General features: G+C 44.7%; 1 protein-coding gene across 2 annotated transcripts; it reads right to left on the bottom strand.

The window, feature by feature from the left end:
- Positions 1-115: 115 nt before the first annotated feature.
- nup160 (nucleoporin 160) lies at positions 116-24,331 on the bottom strand. 2 transcript variants are annotated; one of them, XM_061221681.1, is made up of 35 exons: positions 24,218-24,331; positions 23,516-23,624; positions 21,960-22,170; positions 21,301-21,523; positions 20,390-20,465; positions 19,424-19,538; positions 19,030-19,266; positions 18,312-18,409; positions 17,158-17,242; positions 16,695-16,763; positions 16,445-16,528; positions 15,522-15,692; positions 14,799-14,898; positions 13,818-13,983; positions 13,436-13,569; positions 12,242-12,402; positions 11,943-12,079; positions 11,574-11,644; positions 10,883-11,042; positions 10,217-10,286; positions 9,875-9,973; positions 8,943-9,062; positions 7,782-7,877; positions 7,286-7,380; positions 6,563-6,659; positions 5,774-5,879; positions 4,988-5,247; positions 4,512-4,572; positions 3,968-4,078; positions 3,311-3,434; positions 2,662-2,763; positions 2,427-2,568; positions 1,783-1,908; positions 1,162-1,266; positions 116-762 (listed from the first exon to the last, which is right to left on the bottom strand). In XM_061221681.1, the coding sequence occupies exons 1-35, from the start codon at positions 24,306-24,308 to the stop codon at positions 679-681; spliced, it is 4,296 nt and encodes a 1,431-aa protein (XP_061077665.1). In that variant the 5' UTR covers positions 24,309-24,331; the 3' UTR covers positions 116-678. The 2 variants fall into 2 exon arrangements, with proteins under 2 accessions (XP_061077665.1, XP_061077666.1); XM_061221682.1 differs by having other exon boundaries at positions 5,087-5,247.
- Between the last annotated feature and the right edge of the window lie 763 nt (positions 24,332-25,094).

Below are 25,094 nucleotides of genomic sequence, written 5' to 3'. Positions count from 1 at the left end.
CAAACAGTCAGCACACTTTTTTCTTCAGGAGTCGTACGACTTGTTTGGTCTATGGGGAATCCGGGGCACACAGTTGATGATGATTTACGAAAAATCAAGTCGATGTCTCAGCAACTGAAAGGTAATCTATTTATTGTAATACAAGCAAAATTACTAAGAGCACAGAGACTTTACAAGAAATCTGAAAAGGCAAGAGTACAAAAGAACAAAATATGGTATGCGTATTACAAATGCACTTCTATAAAAAATACACATTTACTTTCATAAAGCGCAGAAGAAAATGTTTGAATCATTCTCACTTAGAAGGAAACCAAGGTTTGTAAATACATATTTCAAACACACAGACACACAGATACATACTGTACATTTTCAACAGACATTTTCTCCTCATTAAGACACCGTTACATATTTCGGTCATCTCCCTGACAGCGACGACAAACAAAATTTCCGAGACGGCAGTAAAGTTGTTACAGTACAACATGCTGAGGAAACCGGTCCTTTTCGTTCATAAATAAACATTCCATTTAATTTTACAATAGAAAAATAAACCTTCTGCTTTGTTAAACTGTTTTTATAGAAACGATTAACGGGAAGGATGCGAGCAGTGTGTACAAAGGCAGTGCTCCGATAGTGCAGTGCTGTGATCTTCCGTGGGGCTTTCGGAAGCCTAGTCCGAGGCTAGTGGGCTGTTAGCCGACGGTGCGAAGCTTGCTCCACCAGTCTGTGGTACTCCTGCAGCTTGTCCTGTAGCTTGCTGTTCAGCTGTTGGAAAGAAAAAAACAACAACACATAAGTAAAATGTATTCATTTAAGCAGGTATGGGCTAGGGAAAGCCACAAGGGACAACACCGCTTGCAATAACAAAAATAGCACTACTGCTCTAGGGGGTAGATGCACAACATCCTGCATCTGGTAGGGGCGAACTGGCACAATTGTAATGCTTCACAATTGTAACAAACACATTTTCTCACCCAACAATACAAGTACAGGAATGAAAATGCGTTCAGATATGCACTGTGCAGCTACTTGGATAGCCTTCCTAATACAAATACTATCGAAAAAATAAGGAAGGAACAAATATTTGTGCTTTGGCGAATATCATATTCACGAATATTCCAAGAGGAGAGGGGGTAACATGGACGGGAAGAGATTCCTACTTACGTTGGCGTTGTTATCATCGGACTGGTTTTCGTTTAGCGCTTGCAGCAGCTGGTCTATGGAGGTGTAGGGCAGCCATACCAGTGGTGCTGTAGCTGAGAGGGGCCTCTGAAACATCAGACAGAGCGAGAGTACCACCATGAGAGAAACTTCTTCCTGTTAGCTGGTGAAACTGAATCACTCCCGCCATTGTTTCCAGAAAGCTTGACAGAAAAAGCGGCTGACATTGCATGGTCAGGAGGACAGCTCAGGTTCGTCCGTGTTCTGCCAAATATACCGTTGAGGTTTATTTGCAATTAATAGGATTTGGTATTGCAAAATGGTAATAGTGAGTCAGAAGAGAGAGGGGGAGGGGAATACAAAAAAAAAATATATACACTCACCAAGCACTTCACTAGGGACATTACACTTTGTTACACCTACTTATTCATGCGATTATCTAATCAGCCAATTGTGTGGCAGCAGTGCAATGCATACAATCATGCAGATACGGGTCATAAGTCTAAGTGGATAGGCTAAAGCAGTAGAAGGCTAAAAAATAAGTTCAATAAATACCTAATAAATTGCTTGGTGAGTGTATATATTAATATTTCATTGCAATCCAGCGGCTGCAACAGTCCATACCTCTATTCCAAAGTACTGGTGCCCCTTTCCCAGCAGGGCCTCCACGTACTCCAGCACCAGGTCCACGGCCGGCTCCAGCAGGTCGTAGTTCAGATAGAGGCGGAGCAGCGCGGCAGCGTCCACCAGCTGCAAACATCAGCCGTCACCACACCGCATTTTTACACCACGCGCTCAACACCGCATCTTTATACCACGCGCTCAACACATTTTTACACCACGCGCTCAACACCGCATCTTTACACCACGCGCTCAACACCGCATTTTTACACCACATGCTCAACACCGCATTTTTACACCACGCGCTCAACACCGCATTTTTACACCACACCGCATTTTTACACCACACGCTCAACACCTAATTTTCACACCACATGCTCAACACCGCATTTTTACACCCAAAGCTTGATGGTAAACTGCATTTCACACGGAACAGCGAAGAGCAGCTCAACGCTGCAGTGTATTTTTAGACTAAACTCTTTTTTACAGTGCAAGCTGATTCAATGACTGCAAACTTTTCAACTAAAATGATTTTGTTTATGTGCAGTTGTAAGGGTGGATAATATACAGAAATTGCAAATCACTCTGTCGGAGACAAAGGAAAAGGCACGGAAGTGATGTCTCTGGGTGCAACAAACCGCCCCCACCTTGTAGCTGTTGACCAGCCAATCGGGCAAGGGCACCCCATGTGACAACAGCACGTTGATTACGCTGCGGTGGTGCTGAGCATTCTGGGAAGGGTGTTTCTCCAAGTAGGAGGCCAGCAGGTGCCACGCCTCATCCGTTGCGCTGTGAGAGAACAGACGGGTCATTTAAGGTATACTATATTCAGCAATACATCTTATATATGCATACATTATCTCAAAACTAGAAAACACAAACCTGGACTCTTTGGTAGTGATGACAGTCGAAAGCTGATTGGCTGCCAACCAATTCCAGGCTTCATTCTGACTGGCCTCTCCCCCATATTGTAACTGAATGCACCTGAACAGAAAGCACAAATGAAGGAATTCTATAAAAAGAAGTACGACCACACAAGAGATTTGTATTTTAAACCACATTCCATTAGCTGAATCCAACAATTATCTTACTCGCAACAAAAGAAAAAATGGGATTAGCGAGTTAATAGTTAATATCTGTTCCTCTTCAAATTTAAAATGAGCACATTGGTAATACTGTACGTACGACACAACCCTATTGCACTGCACCGATGCTTACAGATGAATGGTTTAATGCAATCCTTTCCTTCCCTCAGACTTAAAAGGACTTGAAGTTATACCAGTCAGTCTTCTTAGACTTATAGTATAGAGCTAAATAATATTCTACCCAGCCTGTTCTTAGACTTATAGTATAGAGCTAAATAATATTCCACCCAGCCTGTTCTTAGACTTATAGTATAGGGGTAAATATTATTCCAGCCAGCCTGTTCTTAGACTTATAGTATAGAGCTAAATCTTATTCCAGCCAGCCTGTTCTTAGACTTACAGTATAGGGCTAAATCTTATTCCAGCCAGCCTGTTCTTAGACTTACTTGAAAGTCAGTCCCTCGAAGACAGGAGTGAGTGTGAGCCTGAAGGTCTTGCAGAGGGCCAGGGCCGCGTCAAACAGCCCAGCCTGGATCAGGAGAGTCACCATCTCCACAGCAGGGGCACTGCCTGCAAAAACCAGGCCAAAAAACGAGGCTCAATCCCCAAAGCATTCATCAAGCAATTCAATAAGATTTAATTGGAACGGTGAGAAAAACCACTGAAGATGCACATTGAACTGGCCTGGAATTTAAAGAATTCATCAAAAAAAAAAGATAAGGAATTATCGCACTTTGTAATAACTCGTCATTAGATAAATACAATAAAACTTGACCAACTGTTTCCAAAGGTGATCGAAAGACTAGGTGCTGAGAGATCTCATATACTTGCATTGAGGAGGCATTTAAAAACACCTGAGCAATTACAAATTACCTGTGAAGCCATGTGTCCCAAACATTATGGTGCCCATATAATAAACACCCCTGTAATTTCTACATGGTGAAATCAAAATGTATAAAAAAGAAGGTGCACATTAACCACATTAATTAGTTAATTGTGTGATTCAAAATCTAAAATTGTGGCAAATCACTGTGTATCCACCCCAAAAAGACGGTTGGTCCGACGTGTTAATGTTGTGCAGGGTGTGGACAGAGACTCCTTACCTGTGTTACCCGCAGTAGAGGGGTCGTGTTCGGCCAGGGTGAGCCGGTTGCGGGCGAGGATATACTCCTTTTCCAGGTCCTTCAGTTCCAAGATCTCTATCTGACGGCTCACTAGCCAATAAAAACAGGAAAAGGAAGTCTAAGAAATTACACTGACAGAAAATAATAAAGGGCGTTACACTTTGTAAAATTGTATATACAGCAGCAGGTAGACATGTACTTTCTACCAGGCTCGCTCCGCTGGTAACAGGACGCAACTTCCTCGTTTCAAAAGCTACGAAAAGTGGTTCAAGCCCCAGTGTAGCCACAATAAGTTCCACACAGCTGTTGGGCCCTTGAACAAGGCTCTTAACCTCACATTGCTCCAGGGGCAACTGTCCCATGCTTAGTCCGATCAACTGCAAGTCGCTTTGGATAAAATCACCAGCCAAATAACAAATTATTATTATTATTATTATGATTATTATTATTATTATTATTATACGTGGTACATGTAGTCAGAGCGAAACAACCAAGGGTGTCTGAGAGAATGTAATCGGATTACCTGGACCTGCAGCGGACTCCCCATCATAGTTCCTCTTTGGTGAGGTGCCCGGGCGTTCATACTGTACAACATAAACACATGGCATGTCCATCAATGCACTGCAACAAATCTACAACAGTGACAAGACTATCTCAGACCTGCCTGAACGGGACTGTTTCGAGGAACACATTAGCATAAGCTAAATACAGGGAGTGGGGCACTTCTTCCCCCGAATAATTTACAAGTTGCCTTTTATTGGCTCAGGAGGTAAGAACAGTCGTCTGGCAGTCGGAGGATTGCCGGTTCGATCCCGCCCTGTGTGTGTCGAAGTGTCCCTGAGCAAGACACCTAACTCCCAATTGCTCCTGACGAGCTGGTTGGTGCCTTGCATGGCAGCCAATCGCCGTTGGTGTGCAAGTGTGTGTGAATGGGTGAATGAGAAGCATAAATTGTACAGCGCTTTGGATAAAGGTGCTATAAAAATGCAGACCACATACTGGACGAGCTGGACTGTGATAACGCGGCAACCGTCCCCTGCATACGAGCTGGACTGCGATATCGCGGCATTCACTCCCCAGATGTGACGCGATGCCTACCACTCCGCCGGACACAGGCTGGACGATCCAGGCGTAGTCCGGCCGAATGAGGCGTAGGCAGTTCATGGCAGCCAGGTAGCAGTTGACCTGCTTCTGCAGGCCGTGACTGGTGCGGACCTCACGGCCCAGACGCATGCCGAACTCAAACATCACCGTGCCCGCTGAAAAACACAACAGATGTGTTGTTATAGGGCACTAAATAAAAGTGTGAAGTAGAGTATAAAAATACTAAGGATAGGCATTTTCAGTATTTTCATATTCCAGCTAACTGGCAAAATGTAATTGATTGAGCCGGTTAAAAATCTATTTTCAGAATCCCTGGGAATGGGCTATACAAGTATGCTCCAACAGGCTGGACCACAGCCAGAACAATATAACTCAGTATAAGCTCATTAGATATGTTTCTGCACAACAGGGCGTCAGTTCAGGAAAACGTGGGGAAGGCAAAAAATAACAATAACATAAAAAAATAATAATAATAATCTTAGCCAGTTAAGACATCCGTTTTGGTTAACCGGTTAATCAATTAATCGTGCCCATCCCTAAAAAAAAATTAAAGTACGAAATAAATGCTACATTTAAAAGGTTGTATCTACTTGGAGCCCATTCATTTCAGTATCTCTGAAGCTGAAAACAACAAATTTCCAAGGTATTCCAATGGCAAACGTTGAACCTTGGGCGACCCACCTTTCCTGTAGTTGTGTCGGTTGACGTGGAACGCGTACAGCAGCTCGTAGTAGTTATGAGACATGAGGTCCACTGCTCGCGCCCGGGATTCGATGATGCTGACCACCTGAAACGCAACAATCGCGGTCGGAAATTTGACAATTCTCATTGCGCAAACGCAGACCGTCTTCTTCTAAGATCGTAGAAGGGCGAGTACTTGCAGATCCCACACCAGCGCACACAGGAGAGACACTGAAAATAAACACTACAGGATAGAATAAAAACTACAGGATAGAACGGCAAACAGTGCTTCCTATGCATGTAGGAAGGAATAATGGAAGACATAGTTCACCAGTTCAAAGCAGGGCTGCACCGTACATCATATATTTATCATCGAGATATGAACATGCAACACATCGCAAAAGACCGTTTTAACAGCGATGAATAGTATTTATTGAAATTGATGTTCTGTTAAATTGATTGGCTGGTCATGTGCAATGTTCAATAAAAGCGGTTGGAAATAAAGCATTTCGCATTTTTTATTCAGTGTGCATAGGCTATTCATTGTCTGGGGTCTATGTTAGCAGTGTACCTGAAGCAAAAAGACATTAGAGCTGTGCACACTTCAATATTTGTTTAATCACAAGTCACCTTGTCATCGTAATAACCAACAACGTTATCGCATATTCATTCATATCGTGCAACCATAGTTCACGGTCTCCGCACCTGTGGTCTGCAGCTACAGAGATCTCATAACTGGCGTTGGCGAGCATAAGAACAGATGGTCAGACACAGGCAGGAGGGGCTCACCTCATCATGCAGGTTGACGTAGGGGAACTGCACCAGGTCCTGTAGCTGGGCGCGGTCACACAAAACCACCACCAGCTGCCTCAGGCAGTCCAACTGCCTGCAGACCACACAGACCAAGGCAGAGTTAAGGCCCATCCACACCGAGAAGCATAACTATAAGAATAACTATGAATATGTTGTTATAGAAATCTGTCTAATTCAAGTCGATGGGTGAGATATCACAACTATAATGACGACAGTGAGGAACAATGTAGTTGGGATCACTTTCAGAGCAATAAAACACTGACAGCCAATCAAATTTACATGCAAAATGGAACGTTATCATTCAGCAGCATGGATGCCCACATTGTTATAGTTATCGGTGTGGATGGGCCTTTAGCCTGCTCAGACCAGTGAACTCCAGAGGTAAATTCCACTTAACACAGTCAGCTCCTTTGACTCAAGAGTTGTAGCCTATGCAACACAATCTACTCAACACAATCAACGCCAGAGTTCTTCTACTCAACATAGTCAACCTAAAGCAGTGAAAGTAAAATCAACTCCCTGTTGAGACTCAAGTAACCAGGTGAGGTGACAGTCAACAAGTGTTGGTGTGGAAAAAATGGTCAGTTTAACCAATTCTGCAAAGGAGCCCAGCAGCTGGCTTTCAGCCAAGAAATAATCTCCAGCAGACGGCAGAGGAGCGAGGGTCGTGACTGGGCCATTGCTCCTGCCTGACGGTACCTGCTGGGGTCAGGATTCTGGGTCAGGGCCTCGTACGCCTGGCTGTTGTGGCCCAGGTCCAGGTGGTGTTTGAAAATGCGAGTCCTGAGGGCAGCCTGCGGAAGAACAGGAGGTGTGAGACGACTGTTAGCATTAGCGACAGCCTTTAACATTCTATGGGCGCACACTGTATCCCTTTGCATGCTATAGGTACATACTGTAGCAGTTAGCATGCTATGGGTGCATGTGTTATCCTTTAGCATGCTATGGGTGCCAATGCAGTAGTTAGCATGCTATGGGTGCATGCGACAGCCTTTAGCATGCTATGGGCGCACACTGTAGCCTTTAAGGCCGTGATGCATACTAGAATGCAAGGGTACAATATTGTTTTCAAAGTGTACACTTATTTAGGTAAATGGTGACTAGCTCAAGGACTAGATCAGAAAACAAGAATGATGAACCCAACAGGAACATTCACTTAATAAATACTAATTGAATTGAAGAGACAAAGTCCTACCTGACTCCGGATATCATTGGTGGCTTCTGAAATTGCCACAGTAGCAAGCTGTATAACCAGCTCAGGCAAGCCCACATCTTCCAAAAGCCTCAGCACCTGCACAAAGCCAAACCCCATATGAAATGCCCTGCAGTGTCCTGCAATGAAATTTAGCTGCATCAACCTCGAGGCAATATTTAAGGCGCCCTGTAGCATAGTGGTTAAGGTACATGACTGGGACCCGCAAGGTCAGTGGTTTGATCCCCAGTGTAGCCACAATAAGATCCGCACAGCCGTTGGGCCCTTGAGCAAGGCCCTGCATTGCTCCAGGGGAGGATAGTCTCCTGATCAACTGTCAAATGCCATTAATGTAATGCTTCAACAGACCATCAGGCCTGGTATTCTTATTAGCACATGTGAAGCGGTTAGCCTGGGTCAAATAGACCCAAAGACACTACTGGGATTTTAAAACAATACATAAATAAAATGGCCATAGGTATAAAGGCCTACAGCAACTAACTCAGTAACACTGCTCAGTGATACGGGCTGCAGGTATACAGGCATACAGTACCTAACTCAGTGACACTGCTCAGTGATAGGGGGTGCAGGTATACAGGTATACAGTACCTAACTCAGTGACACTGCTCAGTGATAGGGGGTGCAGGTATACAGGTATACAGTACCTAACTCAGTGACACTGCTCAGTGATAGGGGGTGCAGGTATACAGGTATACAGTACCTAACTCAGTGACACTGCTCAGTGATAGGGGGTGCAGGTATACAGGCCTACCTTGTTGTAACACTGCTCAGTGATACGGGCTGCAGGTATACAGGCCTACCTTGTTGTAACACTGCTCAGTGATAGGGGCTGCTGGTATACAGGCCTACCTTGTTGTAATACTGCTCAGTGATACAGGCTGCAGGTATACAGGCCTACCTTGTTGTAATACTGCTCAGTGATACGGGCTGCAGGTATACAGGCATACCTTGTTGTAATACTGCTCAGTGATACGGGCTGCAGGTATACAGGCATACCTTGTTGTAATACTGCTCAGTGATACGGGCTGCAGGTATACAGGCATACCTTGTTGTAATACTGCTCAGTGATACGGGCTGCAGGTATACAGGCATACCTTGTTGTAATACTGCTCAGTGATAGGGGCTGCTGGTATACAGGCCTACCTTGTTGTAATACTGCAGACGTGGGACAGTCCCCACCTCCTCGTCCTCCGTCCCCACCAGCCGCAGCAGAAACTCCTCCTTCTCCACCTCGGTGGCTGCCTCCTGGAAACACTGCAGGGCCTGCGGAACGCAGCGGAAACGTTATATAACACTGCCATTCTGGCTCATCCGTGTCCCTTACACCACCCCGCAGAATAAACAGTGACATTCTGTCACCAAACACCGCCCATATAACACCGCCATTCTGGCTCATCAGTGTACCTTTCACTACCCAGCAGAATAAGCACACATGTTCTGTCACCAAACACCGCCCATAACAAAGTCCGCCATTCTGGCTCATGATGTGCCTTTCACCACCCATCAGAACCAATACACATATTCACTCTCCAAAAAACAACCCACATCAAAAAGTATTGTCACTATACCAAAATTTTTACTTCAATACCAATACCAGGTTTAGGATTGCGATACTCTACTAAAACTGTATTTTTCCAGGACTGTATTTTTACTGCTTATAAGAATTACTTCACTAGACTTGCCAGCTAGTTTCATTTCCAATCTTACATTTAAAATACTGCCAAATACACATCATTTTTGAAAGATGGTGATTATGGATACAGTACATGTGCACCAAAAGTCGCGACCAAGCCAAGTTCCGGTATGGTATTTGCTTTATAGAAATTGTATTTTTAAAAGTCCTGGAAAGGAACAAGTGTTTGATTTCCATTTATCCATGACCGTGAACCCCAATAATGCCCCTTGGCTAAAAAGCATACAATCTACGATACTGTAATGTTAATGGTAGCCTATCTTATGTCACTGAACAGCTCATCATCATTATTCTATAAGTTGCCGTTGTTTGCACTCGTTGAATGTCGGGGTGTCACTTCGAAATTTGGTAAGGCTAGCAGTGCATGTTTAGTGTCACATACCTTGTGACCCTCACCGGTTGCCAGGTAGCACTGCCCCAAAAGGAAGCGGCAAGATCCCACATTGACCTGGCACCACGGGGCGACCAGCCGTACGTACTCCTGGACAGAAGAGAGGGAGATGAGAAGAGTGCCCACATACACAAAAACACTCCACAGTCCTGCTGAATACGGTTTCTTTGTGCACGTTTGTGGCTTGGGAAAAGTAAGGTAAGTTCAGATAAGATATTCATATTGTACTTCTACGTTGTAATTACATTGGCACTTTTTTCAGATTGTCAGAGAAATCAGTGTAATGTTAATCAGGGCTATTTGATGTAATGCTGCCCATGTGGAACGGCTCACCTGTAACTGTGTGTACTGGCAGTTTCCCATCAGGACCTCAGGAAAGAGGAAACCGGGGTTGCTTGGCCAGCTGGAGAATAGATGTAAGGGCTAAACACTGATATCACAGAGCGGAAAGAAAATAAATCATTCATGTGACACGCTAGCTCTTTAGATGCTAGTGAAATTTTACAGCAAAACACATTGGCAACAAAAACAGACATAGGTGAGATCAGAATTTGACTCGAATTTGACTGATTGATCCAGTTCTGTGGTATGTAGTTTGGGCAAATAATCAATGGTTCTCCTGTTGTAATGTGGCCTGTAGTGTGAAAAAATAGCCACTGCGTTTCCTATAGTAATGTGGTCTATTGGGTATAAAATAGTAACTGACTATCCTGTAGTACTGTGGCCTGTAGAATAGTCAGTGGCTCTCCTGCAGTACTGTGGCCTGTAGAATAGTCAGTGGCAGGAAGTGAATTTGAGCTCACATCTGGCACTCTCGAACTTATACCCTTTCAACCCAACAAAATGACTGCCACACTACACCATTAAAACCCATCTTAATTCTTAACCTCCTCAATTTTCTCAAGCAAAGCCAAAACCCCCTGGGATTTGGGTGGAGCCACTTGACACTGCGGGGAAGGGGGGGTGGTGTAGCTGATTAGGCTTCCCCCGGGAGGATACAGGTGCTGGGAGAGCAGGACGAGCATGGAGGACACCATCTGGGGCCAGTGCAGGGCGCTGTCGCTCAGCAGGGAGCTCTGCTGAGAGTGGATCTGGGCGATGATGGCCTTCCGCCCCACGTTCTGGTAGAACAGCTCCACCACCGTCTGAGGGCTGAGCACTGCACAGAGGGACACGTTACCAAATGTACAACTCCCCGCACACATTAAGCCAGGGGTGCACAGCAAGGGCCGACCCGCTTCAGGATTTTGTGCAAACTTCTGCTCTTAATTATATAGTCTATAGCTAAATACCGTCTTGATCAGACATTTGCATAAGCACCGACTACAGTCACAGACTGCGAGTGTATGCTAAAGATTTTACTGCGCTCAAGTACAGGAGGGAACCAACATTTATAGAGCTGTGGTTGGAACAAAAACCATCTTGCAAGCCGGCCCTCCAGGACGGGAATACTCAGACCACCCTGTCTGGCCCCAACAATCATTCCGCGGTAAGTCACTTTTCTTCACAATTCTGACATTTGGTCTGAAAAACAGCTGTATGCTTTTACACATTTAGTTGCTACCACATGATTGGCTGATGAAATGTTTGCATCAACAAGCTGGTGTACAGGTCTACCAAATAAAGTGCTCACTGAGTGTACATTTATTATTTATGATACAATTTCATCCAAACGGATAATTCTGCTCACCTGATTTACTGGGTGTGAGGGCAGGTGAGTCGGACAGCTCCAGCACAGAGAGGTGTTGCAGGTTGGCATCTCTGAGTGAAAGGGAAGAAACATCAGGGGCATGGTTAGACTTCTGCATACAAATACAAAATGGAGGGCATGGAAAATTGGCTTAGTCCTGTGCGGACTGCCTGACAGTATGCCTGTACACTTAGGGTTCCAGAACTTTCCAGAAGTTGTCAAAGAGGGCCGTTTTCAGGAACATTCTGTCTTCTCCTTTCTTCTCCAAATATGGACAGTCCACTAGAACAGTGCTTTAACAGGATGAGGACAACCACCCCCCCATCCTCCAGGGTAGTTTCCTTTAGTTCGGCGGAGGCCATGACTCACAGCGTGTCCACGGGCACGGTGCTGGACAGCCGCTGGCTGGCCCACTTCAGCAGGTAGTAGGAGCAGAGCAGGTGGGAGGTGCGAGGGATCAGGTCCTGCTGGAGCTGCAGAAGCTGCCCCCCGCCTCCAAGGAACACCTGCGGGCCAGGAGCAGGGAACGTGTTAAAGGCGGGGGGGGGGGGGGCTCGGGGGGCACGCCACTATATGTCCACTGTATGCCTCTCATATTGAGCTGCTGCTGGGGCGTGTGAATGAGTGTGTGTGTGTGTGTGTGAGAGTGTGTGTGTGTGTGTCCTCACATTGTCTCCCACTCTCATATAGAGCTGCTGCAGGATGAGGAGGTCCCTGCAGAGAAGTTCTCGGGTCATGGCCACCTGACACACCGCCTGACACACCACCGCTACAGCGACACTGCTGCCGTAGAGCTGGGACAGGCTCAACCGCACACTGAGGGGCTGGCCTGTAGGGGGCAGCACAAACACACACATAACCAATGGGTCATTCCGTGTCAAATCAGACAGAATCCAGGAAAGTTGTTGCAGAACCATCTCAGATTTTGTTCAAAGTCTGTCTATATAATGTTAGCGTCCCAAAACTAAGGCCTGTAAAATATTTTTGCTCAATTCCAATGTTTTTAGATTTCTGTTGGAATGTTTGTCTTCCATTCTACAAAGTTTGATGAGGCTAGGAATAATACTTTAAGTTATTAATGCCCAAACATGGCTTCCTAGACAATGTTTTTGAGGCTACACAAATTAAATATCAAGGGCTGACATCAAAATACACTCATCCATACACTAAGGGGACAGCACAAGCAAACACATGCAGCCAATTCATATTTAAGTACTATTGCCTGGAGCATTTCCCCATTACAATGATCAGTTAAGAGTATTCTAATCTCTACTTTTGTCACCTCACACCAGAACGGATTAAGCCCCTTAGGAGAGAGTGGTCACTATGTGGAATAGCTTGCCAGGGCATGTAGTAGAGGCAGAAAAATTTGATAAGGTGCCGGACACTATAGGGGCTTTCAGGCAAACTAAGCAGTAGGTTAACTTCAGGGGCAGGAAAAGGAGAGCATTGCTGGGCTGAATGGCCGTTCTCATCATTACATTATATAATGTTATGATTAGATTAGATTCTTTATTGTCCTTCTAGAGGAAATGTGTTGCCATAGTCTAGCACAATTAATATATATCTGGATACATCGAAGAAAAAAACCAAAAACACAAACGACACACACATACATGACATTAACCAAGTTATCAATGTAGCAACGCAACGGCAGAAGTGGGCTTTTTTCCAGGTTAAGGACCTGCATCTACAACCCAATGGAAATGGTGTAAAAAAAAAAGTGGATTGAGAACAAATTCATAAATTGAATTGGAAAAAAATATTGTCATGTTATCTCTTTGTTTTACAATTGTGCAAATAGACTAAAACGAACTAAACTACGCTGAACCCATATCGGGAATTTGGCTTGTGGGGCCCACCTGCGGCGAGGGGGGAGTCCCCCTCCAACTCGCCCTCTGTCTCCAGGTCCATCTCCCTCAGCAGGACGCCCATGGCCCCGATCGGGTTCCGCACGTCCTGCAGCTTGTTCTGGACGTCCTCGATGACGCTATCGCTGCAAGGGCAAGAGTCACCACCACAGACATTTAAAAAAACAAAAAACAACAACAAAAGGCCAAAAACGTAGCAGGCTCGTACTAGACTGGGATTGTCAATGTCCTCTAGGACTGTGGACAAATTCCAAAGCGATATTCATCCAGTTGCCTAAACATCTACACACCGTCTACCCCTGAGGCTCTGCTCGACATTCGCAAGCGGGCGGAGCTTGGGTGTGTGCGTAGGTCACGTGACGGCTGTACTGACCCGTCATTGGCCAGCAGGCTGTCCAGCACCTGCTCGGCGGCCCTCTCGGGGGAGTGCATGTGCTCCAGGGCTTTGTCCATCACGTAGGCCATGTCCCCCAGCATGGACTTGTTCACCAGCCGCAGGCACTCCACCAGCTGCAGCACGTCCCGCCCCACCTCCGCGTCTGAAAACCAGCAACAACGGAAATGCTGCCTTCTTAGGCTGGTCTAAGGTATCAAGTGACATCCCTAAAAAAAAGGTGCCTTCAGACGATTTTGACCACAAGGATACATGTCGCAGCCTTCAAAGAGCATCTCTTTATGTGCTGCTCTTGTGCAGCCAACAGACGGGCTGCGTCTCAAATGCCAAAAATGCTGCCTAGGTTTAAGGCAGGAATCATCGAGTGGGATCCCATTCTAAAGTTTGCAAAAACAATTATGCCTTCTAAGGTGCCGTCATTTGGACGATTTTGAAGGCAGCATGCATGTATTCTTCATCTGCGTCTCATTACCTGCTGCTCTAGTGCTGCCTAAGCACCTCTGAATATGCCTTTAAAGGCAGAGGCAGCATGGCAAGGAGTCATCAAGGCAATTGCCTTCGGCTTGAGAAACAGCCGAGATCTCCATTACACACCACCCCCGCTTTTAGCAACCGACACACGATATCACACCCCATATGTGGGTCTAAAACCAACAACACTATTGTGCACTACCTCCATGTCTACAACTAGTGACAACACATCAGCATCACATCACAAGCAGGACAAAAACTAACAACCAACATGAGCCATCGCAACTCCATAGCTGGTACGCAAAACACACAAATAACAATGTCACCACCACCAGGTCCAGCAGACAGCTGTAAAGTAAACCTGTCAGGCTATCATAAGCAGAAGTTCTGGTCATTTGTACCTGTGGAAGCGGGTATTAAACGCCTTGATATGAATGCTGCCTTTAAAAAACCTCAGGGAACGGGCCTGACTGAAAGACGGTGACCCACCTTCGGTGACCGGCGTCTCATCCTCAGAAGACAAGTATTCATCAGAGGACAGGTAAAGATGGTCCACAGCGAAACAAGGCAAAAGGAAGGACACAAAACCCTGAGTGGGGAAAAAAGCAACAAATTATGCCCTTTCCCAGAACTCAAAACGAGTCCTGCTAGAATAGCATGTTCTCACATTGTCCTTGTTAATTTTAAACGCACATTCACTTGAAGGACTCTGTACAATTAAACGTGTTCATGACATATTCGCCAAAAGGCTATTTTGTATTGGTTGCCAACAAGTACACGGTATTACAAACACAGGCCATGAAAACACATTACAGAACAATATCCGCATAACACAAATTAAAGCAGTTACACAAAAAACAATATGACCACTAAGCAACATATCTAGTAAATGGTGGCATAGAAGATACACGGTATTAACATATAACTCAACCTAGCGCAGGTCTTCATAAAAATAACCCTAAACTTCAGAAAACGACTAATCGGATTAATCTGAGCAGGAACACGGAGTGATTGAGCCATCCAGAGCGCTTAAGCTCACCTCAGAGTTTAATATGGCAAATGGTTAGCATTTATATAGCGCCTTTATCCAAAGCGCTGTGCAATTGATGCTTCTCATTCACCCATTCATACACACACTCACACACCAACGGCCATGCAAGGCACCAACCAGTGACTATGAGAAAGGCGTGGTTGAGGCCGTAAGGGGCGTACCTTCTTGAGCAGGCAGACCATGGCGGTGGTGGGGTTGACGTGCAGAGCGAGGGGGGTGGACAGCGCCTCCTGGTACTGCAGGCAGCAGGCGTAGAACTTGGACCAGAACTCCACCTGCAACTGCCGGTACTCCTCCTGAGAGAACTCGTACTCCGTCACACTGCTCTGGAGCTGCGGGGGGGGGGGGGGGGGGCACAGTTATGCAGGATTGACGCACAGTTATGTTATTTAGCTTATGCTCTTATCAAAAGCGTCTTACAGTTGATTAGACTAAGCAGGGGAAAATCATGGGGTTAAGGGCCTTGATCGAGGGTCCAACAGCTGTGCGGATCTGATAATAGCTACACTGGGGCTTGAACCGCCAACCTCAGGGTCCCAGTCATGTACATTAGCCACTTGCCTGCTTCTCACTTCCATCCAGTGAATTTTGTCCTGGTCCTTTTTATGTCAAAAGCGATATTTTTCCACAAGCTACTCTTTAACAACAGCCGTTGAGACAACTCCCAAGTCCAATTTTGATATAATTCCGATTCCATCCCCAGGGTGGTTGACGTGGTTTTCTGGATTCTGAGGTTCGATTGTACTGCCATGAGTAAAACCTGGAACCCTACCAAATCTGGAACATGGACTCAAGTAAAAAGAGCTGTCCCAGGTTTCACTCAGCGTAGTTATCCAGCCAATCTTGCTTCATGAAATAACCCCCTGCTTGTAGGTTTATGTAATGAACACTCCTACCAGCTCTGGCACTAATAACTGGAGAACATCCCTGCTCTTTTCCGAGCTTTACATGTATTTCGGAAAATCACTGGATGACAGAATCTGTTAAATGACTAAATGTAATATAAACACCAAATATACACATTTACACCAAATTAGCGCCTTGTAGAGTTTGTTTGAAAAACGGGGAAGAAATGTTTGCTCACTTCATTTTCGACGGCGACGGTCACCTCCTTCTTTAGAGATTCCCAGGAGAGGTCGAAGATTCGCTCAGCGCCTCGTCGGTAGATCTGAACAGAGGCAAGGGTGATTGGGTCAAATGGAGGGGAGAGAAACGGGGGCCTGGTATCCATCATAAGGCCAAGGAAGTGTGAGGAGATACAGTGCAGCCCATAAGTATTTGTATAGTGGTACAATTTCAAACACACAGTGTGTGTTTGCGACAGTGTCTCTTACCTGCAGGGCCTTCATAATGGCAGCGGCAGTGAATCGCACTGGAGAGAAGATGATGTCCAAATATGTCTCCTGTTTGGGAAATCCAGAACACGATTGATTTTTTTTTCCCTCTACAGTCAATAATAACAACCAAGCAAGTAGCACTGCCAATCCATCCTACCAAAAGCCAGCACAATTAGGAATCATTCACCCAGGAGGGGTCTACACAACAAGGAGCACATGTAGCACACAAATGCATCCCAATTATGTATTACATAATATTATCATATTAAATCATTTTTCCGGTTGGCACATATCAATTTTCAGGAGCAAAATAAGAGCACCGAAGACCCCAATTTACACTTCACAAACTCAGTTTGATGAATTAGTTAACACACACATCACACTTTTTTGCACACCCAGACAATAAAGGCTATCTGTTCATATTAAATGTGGAATTTCCCCGTCAATGGCCAGTACACACCCTCGGGTCCTGATCCAGTCCAATGTTGACCTCTTCCTCAGGAGGGGGTTGAACAAACACCTGGTTCCACTGGCCACCCAGATTACTGCAGGACACACATTACACACAAACACATGACACACGCCACTATATCCAACATTACACACATTAACCACAGATTATACAGTGGCTTCAGAAAGTAGTCAGACCCCTTCACTTTTTGGCCATCAATCCACACACAATAACCCATAATTACGAAGTGAAAACATGTTTCTAGAAATGAAATCTCTTAAATGCAAGATGTCAAAGCGAAAGTAACATTGTGCATTGTGCATTGTTTGGAGGTTAGCCAGCTTGTCACTGTTCACCAGTCACAAACAACCACATCAGCTATGTTTGCGGGTATATGTCAAAGTATTTGCTTTCATGGTCTGTATGTCTTAACGACAGAACAAAATATATATAGTTTTAAAATGTATACATAAAAAGTTATAGCCCCAGAGTTTTGTTAGCCCAGTTTTGGTCTCCAAGCCTCATGTAATTCCTGCGACAAAACTTTGAAGCTGGTTCTCAAACATGGTTTGGTGGCACTCAAAATAAAACAAGACAAAACTCCCTTGATATCTGGAGTAGAGAACTAACTAGTATCGTTAGAAGGCTCACATTCTTCTTTTTGGTTTTTGGGGTCAATACGACTGGTTTTGATAGAGCAGGTATATAAAGTATATACAGTGGACTCGAGAATTATTGCCACCCTTGATAAAAATGAAGAACCCAAGGATATCAATGTCCTTGAAAAGGAAGATTGGCCACAAATCACTCCAAATGTGTTCTCTAACCACAAATTATAGGGGGGAAAAAAGTATAAAACAAAGTGTGCAATAATTGCAAAACTTGTTGTTTGGGGAAATAATTTTATTTTAAAAATAAAAGACTTGAATCCATTGAATCATAAATCAGGCACACTACTTTACACATGTTGAAAAATAAAGTTTGTGAATAATCATTTCCTAGTTTACAGTATTTTTAATGCATATTTATCAAGGCTGCCAATAATTTGTGGGCGGACTGTATAATAATGATCAATTCTGTTGGGGGCGGGGGGGGGGGTACCTCTACATTTGATCTGAAACATTATTCTAGACAAAGCAGCAGCCAGCACTTTCAGGACTTACTGTTCAAAGTTGATGTACTTGACCACAGTCTGGTTGTCATGATCAAGCCAGAGGCCCCAAACATCAGTGGAGGTCAGGGCAAAGTCCACCAGAGTCTCCTGTTGAAGATAACAGTAAATGTCTGAGAAGCATTTCTCTCTTGGCAATAGCTTGTGAATATCCACACATCCATGAAAGGCATACACCGGCCGGTTTATAACCTGAACTCACTCAAATGTGCAGCAGTCACTTGCATTATCAATTTCTGAAAATGTTTCGTTGACTTTGCCATGGTTGTATTAAAAACAACAATCATCAAATATAAACATAGTGCAAGACATAAATACAGCACAAAACATAACAACAGTTTTTTGGAATTGCTGGTGCACTGAAAACCAGAAAAGGAGTGGTCTGTAGAGGTCCATAATATCATAGTGACTGTATCTAAAAAAAAGTTGCAAAACCTACAAACCATCTGAATGAATAGTACTCAGGTTAAGTGGAAACTTCAATTTCATTTTTGGGTGAATTTCGCCTTTAACAGCAGTGTTTCAGTGAAAAGAAGAAGGGAGGAAAAAAAAAAAAAAAAAAAAACGTGCTGCGTGCTGAACAGTGTGGAGATGTGGTCTAGGCTGAAGAGCTCACCTGCGTGCTGAACAGTGTGGAGATGTGGTCTAGGCTGAAGAGCTCACCTGCGTGCTGAACAGTGTGGAGATGTGGTCTAGGCTGAAGAGCTCACCTGCGTGCTGAACAGTGTGGAGATGTGGTCTAGGCTGTAGCGGTTGCGTTCGGTGCAGACGAGCTGGAGGACGCAGAACTGGCCGCGTTTGGGGACGCTGAGGTAGACCCCCAGGCACAGGCCGGTGGAGGAGGAGAAGGAGAGGCGCAACCTGTGGCTCTGTCCCGCCACCAGTCGCACTTCCCGGCTCACTGGCATGTACTCCAGCATGTCGGCCACCATGAGGCACAGCTGGTCCTGTGGGAGCACGACGTCAGGGAGCACGACGTCAGTTAACAGTTAGCGGCGCTAACGCTGCAACGGAGCGCGACGCTAACGCAGCAACGGAGCGTGGCTTCCATTAACAGGGACCATACAGCAAGTGAAAGTGGCTTGGTGATGAAAGCACTCTGACCTTGTAAGACCACATGCGCAGTTTATGGTCCTGGCACAGGGCGAAGATGAAAGTATCCCCCTCCAGCTGCGTCACGGCCAGGCTAACGGGTAGATCTGACGGGCTCTGGTCCCCCCTGGGAAACCGCAGGAATCAGTCAGGCCAGCCAAAAACATTTCCTCCCCAAACTATACGACATCATCCGTTCTTACTCAATCATATGCATTGCAGTCTATAGTGTAACACCAAAGCTGTCTTTTTGTAGGTCAACCTGGAAGTGTCCTCGGCAAGCAGATGCTTTTTTCAATTTCTGCAGGAAATAAGGCACCAGAAAAGTTCTGTATATCTGTATAAACGTGAAGCTCTAAAGCTTATGTTAACCATTGACCTTGCTTTCTGCAGAAATCCAAATCCCTATGGGAAAAAGCATTGGTAATCTGACGAGGGAATAAATTGAGGGCGTTCGCTCACACAAATTCTAGGAGTCCATATTTATTGAAATATAGGCTCTCTCATCTCTTTTTTATATTTCCAGATGTATAGCTGAATATTCACTCAAGAGTTTCAGAGCAGAGCCTGCGACTTCAATCACAAAGCAGGATTACGGAGTTAGCTGGATAAGTGCACCAAGTAAAACCTGGAAACATTTTTCATGGCCAAATAATTGGTGGGGGGTATGAACAAATAACCGGTTAATCGGTTTTTTCCAACATTCATAAAGGTTGGCATTTATTGCGGGCAAACCATTACTTGAAAGCAAAGAAACAAGCACTGGTGAAAAAAAAAGTTCGAACAAACTATATTTACTTTATACGTATATTTATATATAGTCAAAATGACCAACCTGCGATGACTGGTGTGCATGCCAGTGGAAAGTGACTGGACTGTTCACATGCATTTCAGGACTGCTCTCAAGTTTGCATAGTTTGAGGCCCTTTACCCTTGCTCAAACCCGCACTCAAACCTCTCTCTCTCAGTCCCTCTCACCTGATAGCAGTGGGCATCCAGCCTGCAAGGCGCTGCATCACAGAGCTCTGTCGTAGTTCCGTAACAGACACACACCCTGAAGGGAGAAAAAATAAAATAAAATCAATCAACTCTTCTCCTGAACACTGCACTACCAAAGACAGGGTTTAACTTACGGTTGGTGACAAAACAGTCAGAGCAATTCTTTTGATGAAATTAGTCACAATAAAAGAGGCAGTTTTGATTATTTTAATTTAATGGATTATTAATCCATTTCCCTCAACCGACATCATCTCCACGCAAAGAAATACAAAACGGACAGTCAATCATGCCGTGAGGATAGGCCTATGCAACAGCTTGCATGTTGTTGATGTACATGTTCCCTCCCTCACTGATGCTGTCTTTCACGAGATCACAAGAACCACCACAAGAACCGCCCCAACAACACAGTTCAGGCCGTCCGTGTGTCCTACTACTTTTCCTGTCTATAGCTTTCAATGAATCTGCAATAGCTTAAACACAAACCCGCTAGGTTCTTTAGCTCGATGTGGTTTTTTTCCTCCATAGCACCCTGAGGGCAGATGGCCATGTTTTGCTTGATGTTACTACTGAAGTAAACTCTGTTCTACCCTCTGAACTGAAGAGTTGCTCCAACTAGTTCAGTTAAGATTGCCTTTCCCCTAACCCGCTGGACCGAGTGGAAAAATATAATTTGTTATTGGATAATCGTTATAAAACAAAAACAAATACAAACATGCACTGCCCCACAAAAAGGTTCAGGTGTTCTTTCAGTCTGGTCTTCCTGTTGTAAACTCAACCCCATCTTAACTGTGACGAATACGGGTGCCTCTTATACTAAGAACCTGAGTAGGCAAATGAATACATTTAGTGCAGATATGGCCCAATGGTCGTATTGTCAGATGAGCGGTTACCTGGCACGTCGTACGGGGGCAGTTGAACCACCAGAATTCCCCCGGTGATGGATGCCAGGGCGATGTGGGCGTCTCCATCGCTGCTGATCCAGGCGGTGGACGCCCCGTGGCTGGTCAGCTGGCTGGGGAGGACGGGGAGGACGTGGCTGTGGGCGGGGTCTCGCAGGTTCAGCTTGCCAATGTCCGAGAAGATGGACTGCATCTGCACCTCCACCACCAGCTCCTGCGGAAAGGCAAACCTGCGCGTTTAGAAAGGCTTCCCAGCAAAAGGGAGTTTGTGAAAAACCATGCACACATTTGTATCTTGTGGCTGGATGCATACATTAAATTAAACAATTTGAGACCTACTACTACTTCTAATTGTCATTTGTACAATGATTTCCTAAATGAAAATCCCCCCACCCCACAGTTTTGCCACCCGACGCAAAATAAGGAGCCGCTGTCGCTAAAGCAATGGCATCGTAAAATTGTTAACAGAGATAGAACCGTGAGCTTAAACTCTTTCAATCGGTATATCCAGTGATCGTATTGACTGAAATTTACACAGTGGAAAAAAGGAACGCACGCAAATAAACCCACTACTTATGGGGATAAAGCCCCGTGATTCTCACGGCACGTGCGACCGTGCGGGGTCTTCATAAGCGGTCTGCTTCACTCACGCTGCGGTACATGCTGGTGGGATGGGGCAGCAGCAGGCTGTGCACCGTCTGGTTGGTGACGATGAGGATGATGACATTGTTGAGCGTCTCCTGGATGTGCACGCCTCCGGGCAGAACGGGGCAGTGCAGGAACTTCAGCCGGACGGCGCTGTTCAGCAGGTTGGTGTCGAGGGACTGCTCCACCAGCTGCACTGTGTCCCCACTGGTCGACCTGCAGGGACACGGTGAGGCGATGAATGAATGAACAGGTGCGCAACATATAACATGCAAAATATAGCAAAGGACTCCTTACAAAACAGCGGGAAAAACGGCAATGCACAAACATTCTTGAATGCAAATTTATTTGAATCCACCGCATTTATTTGGATACACTGCTAGTAAGAATAAAATATTCTAGGGTGGATGGTATTCTTATAAGCAGGCTGCACTGTAGAACACAAGGAACTCCTGTTAAACCAGCTCAACTTTCTGCAGCTCAGGAGAACACAACAGAACAGGTGGAGCTGGTGAATACCTAAGTACCTAAGTACCTAGTGCTACAAAAACCATTCCTGCAAACTCTGATAGCTCATATCTCCCAGACTAATAATTAAAGACAAGCGTAATTTCGGTTCCGGGGGTCTCTTATAAGGCCAAATAAGCGTGCCAAATCACATTACAACCCGTGACGATGTGGTCTGAAGTGTGTTGATTTGACATGGAAGTAACCTTCAACACATTCCCTTCCCTTGCAGTCTTCCCTTAAGGGAGGCAGCAAACAAAATAAAAAAAAAACATGTAGGCTAAAGTATCTGACAAAGTAAAATACTCAGTTCTAAACCCCACTCCCATCCCTCAACATGCACTCATGAATTAGGCCTATTCACAAACCTGAACTCAGACCACAAAAAGCATTGCTACCTCCATTGTGAAAGTGAAAGAGCACCAATTTGCTCCTCTCTTCTTTGCACATGGAACATTGCATTATGGGATTCCCCTTCTTACTGGAAGATTTCATTTTTATACCCAGGAAAAACAAGGGTGCTAGGGAATACAATCGCTCCCTCCCCGTTAGCAAATCAGAACTGAAGCCCGCTTGGCGTGGCCTCCATATTGCCGAATGATACTCAAAGGCAGGTTTGTAAACATTTGAAAATGCGCAAAACCAAGTCTTTTGACAGCACTGTCAAATAAGCTGAACAATTCAATATGTTCATTCTTCTGCAGTGGAGTTGCCAATGATATTGGAGTTTTTTTTTTAAGAGTCCTTCTTATTCTGCACTTTCCTTTTCATATTGGAAATTATGGCCCTTAGTATTAGGACATGCCTCAATTTGTTTAGCACTGCGGTGTTAAACACTTTTTAAAGCCCTACACAAATCAAATGTCATGTCAGTGAAGTTGCATCTGCATAGACCCCCATCATAATATTAGAAAGAGTTCTCACGTTATACAACATAATTATGAAATCCTACAAACACACATACACAAAGCCCCCAAAGCTTTTCTGCTGCACGACTTCGGCGAAACGCAGGAGAAACAAAATCATAAAACTATTATTAAAGTAAGTTTCTCACCAGTGTATAAATCTGTTGCTTGTGACGGACAGCAATTTCCCGCTTTCTTCATAGTGGAATCCTCCGGCGCTGTCTGGGTATTTCACCCCTCCGGGTAAAGCAGTCAGCCCTGTGACGAGATCAGTAGGGTCAGTAGTCAGGACTACACATAACGTTATATTGCTATATACATCCTGGTCAGGCCTGACCATAGCCTTGGAGAGCAGTGGCCTTTTTTGATAGTCAGTGCAAGGGTAACGTTTATCTATCAGTCAATTAACCAGACAGCCAATATCAGTTCTGTTTGTGCGCTAGCGTTAGTTAGTCACACAGGAAATCTGAATAAACGCTCAGTCAACTTTAAACGTACTAGTTAGCTACCACATAACGTTAGACAGAACGCATAGACTAGGAGTAATTAGGCGCACTTGGTGTCAGTTGCGAAAACATAATGTACAGTCTGGGTTCTGTGGTAGGAGTAGAAATAAGAGTTCTTAAGTGAAAACAATTTGTTGTCACGGCTCTATAGGTTCATTTTATGCATTATCTACATCTGTATAAAAAGGCACATGGCCCCAAGGATGGTCGTTAGCTGACAAGCTATTCTAACTTGCTAGCGAAGGAAAACCGGCGCATAAACAGACCTCGTTTTCTCGCCACTTAGTAAAATATATGAGTGCAAATACATTATATACAGATATTAGGGTATTTTGGAACACGTACCCAAATTAACTGTAATGTCTCGGAATTTCGGAAGGGTTTCCCTCTCAAATCCACAGATCTCTATAAAACTCCGTTCTGGAACCGCCGCCATCTTTACCGCGATGAATTCTGGGACTGAATGGGAAATGAAAAAAGACCGCCTCGAACGGCTTTCAAATATTTAAAGCAATAGCATCCTACTTGTGCACAGTGCACGCAAGCGGCTGCACTCTTGCGAAGCAAATATCACTCTTTTTGGCTACGTTTCGTGCGTTGAAAAGCAATAAAATTCACAATGTCTGCATTTATTTCATATAGGCTATAGGCTATAACATGCATTCAATGAGTCAAATTCCTTTATTCCAAGTCAGGATACACTCTTGGAAATAAGGGTACAGTGGAGGTACATTTTTCTTCTTTAAAGAACACATTTCCCAAATGTACCCTGAAAGGTACTGTTCTTTTGGGTAGAAATGAGTACATTTTACAAATAGAAATGTACAAACTAATTATTATCCACTGGCAATCCAATGGGTCAATTTTTATGTAGCCTACTGTACCTTTTTGGTACCACATTACATTACATTACATTATTGGCATTTGGCAGACGCTCTTATCCAGAGCGACGTACAACAAAGTGCATACCCATAACCAGGGATAAGTGCGCTGAAAGACCCTAGAGGGAAGTACAATTTCAACTGCTACCTGTACAACAAAGATAAGATTTTTTTGGAACAAACAAACAAACAAACAGAGCAAAAGTGACCAAAGTTAATTATCCAAACCACCCCAGTAACAAGCTTGTGTACCCTTTTCTGCACTTTCTGTGAGAATGTAAGTACTGGGACAAAGTCAGTTTTGAAATGACGTGTAAGGTCAGTATTTCACTGCACCCCTT

This window comes from Conger conger, chromosome 15, assembly GCF_963514075.1.
Source record: "Conger conger chromosome 15, fConCon1.1, whole genome shotgun sequence".
Taxonomy (NCBI): domain Eukaryota; kingdom Metazoa; phylum Chordata; class Actinopteri; order Anguilliformes; family Congridae; genus Conger; species Conger conger.
The sequence above is the reverse complement of the archived record's forward strand: the minus strand, read 5'-3'. Positions and strand labels throughout refer to the sequence as shown.

Coding starts and splice junctions, on each gene's coding strand:
- nup160 (XM_061221681.1), bottom strand. CDS start 24,308: ATGGCGGCGGTTCCAGAACGGAGTTTTATAGAGATCTGTGGATTTGAG. Junction 23,625..24,217: donor AGACATTACAGTTAATTTGG/GTACGTGTTCCA, acceptor ATCTCGTCACAG/GGCTGACTGCTTTACCCGGA. Junction 13,984..14,798: donor TGAGACGCCGGTCACCGAAG/GTGGGTCACCGT, acceptor GCTGGTTTTCAG/ACGCGGAGGTGGGGCGGGAC.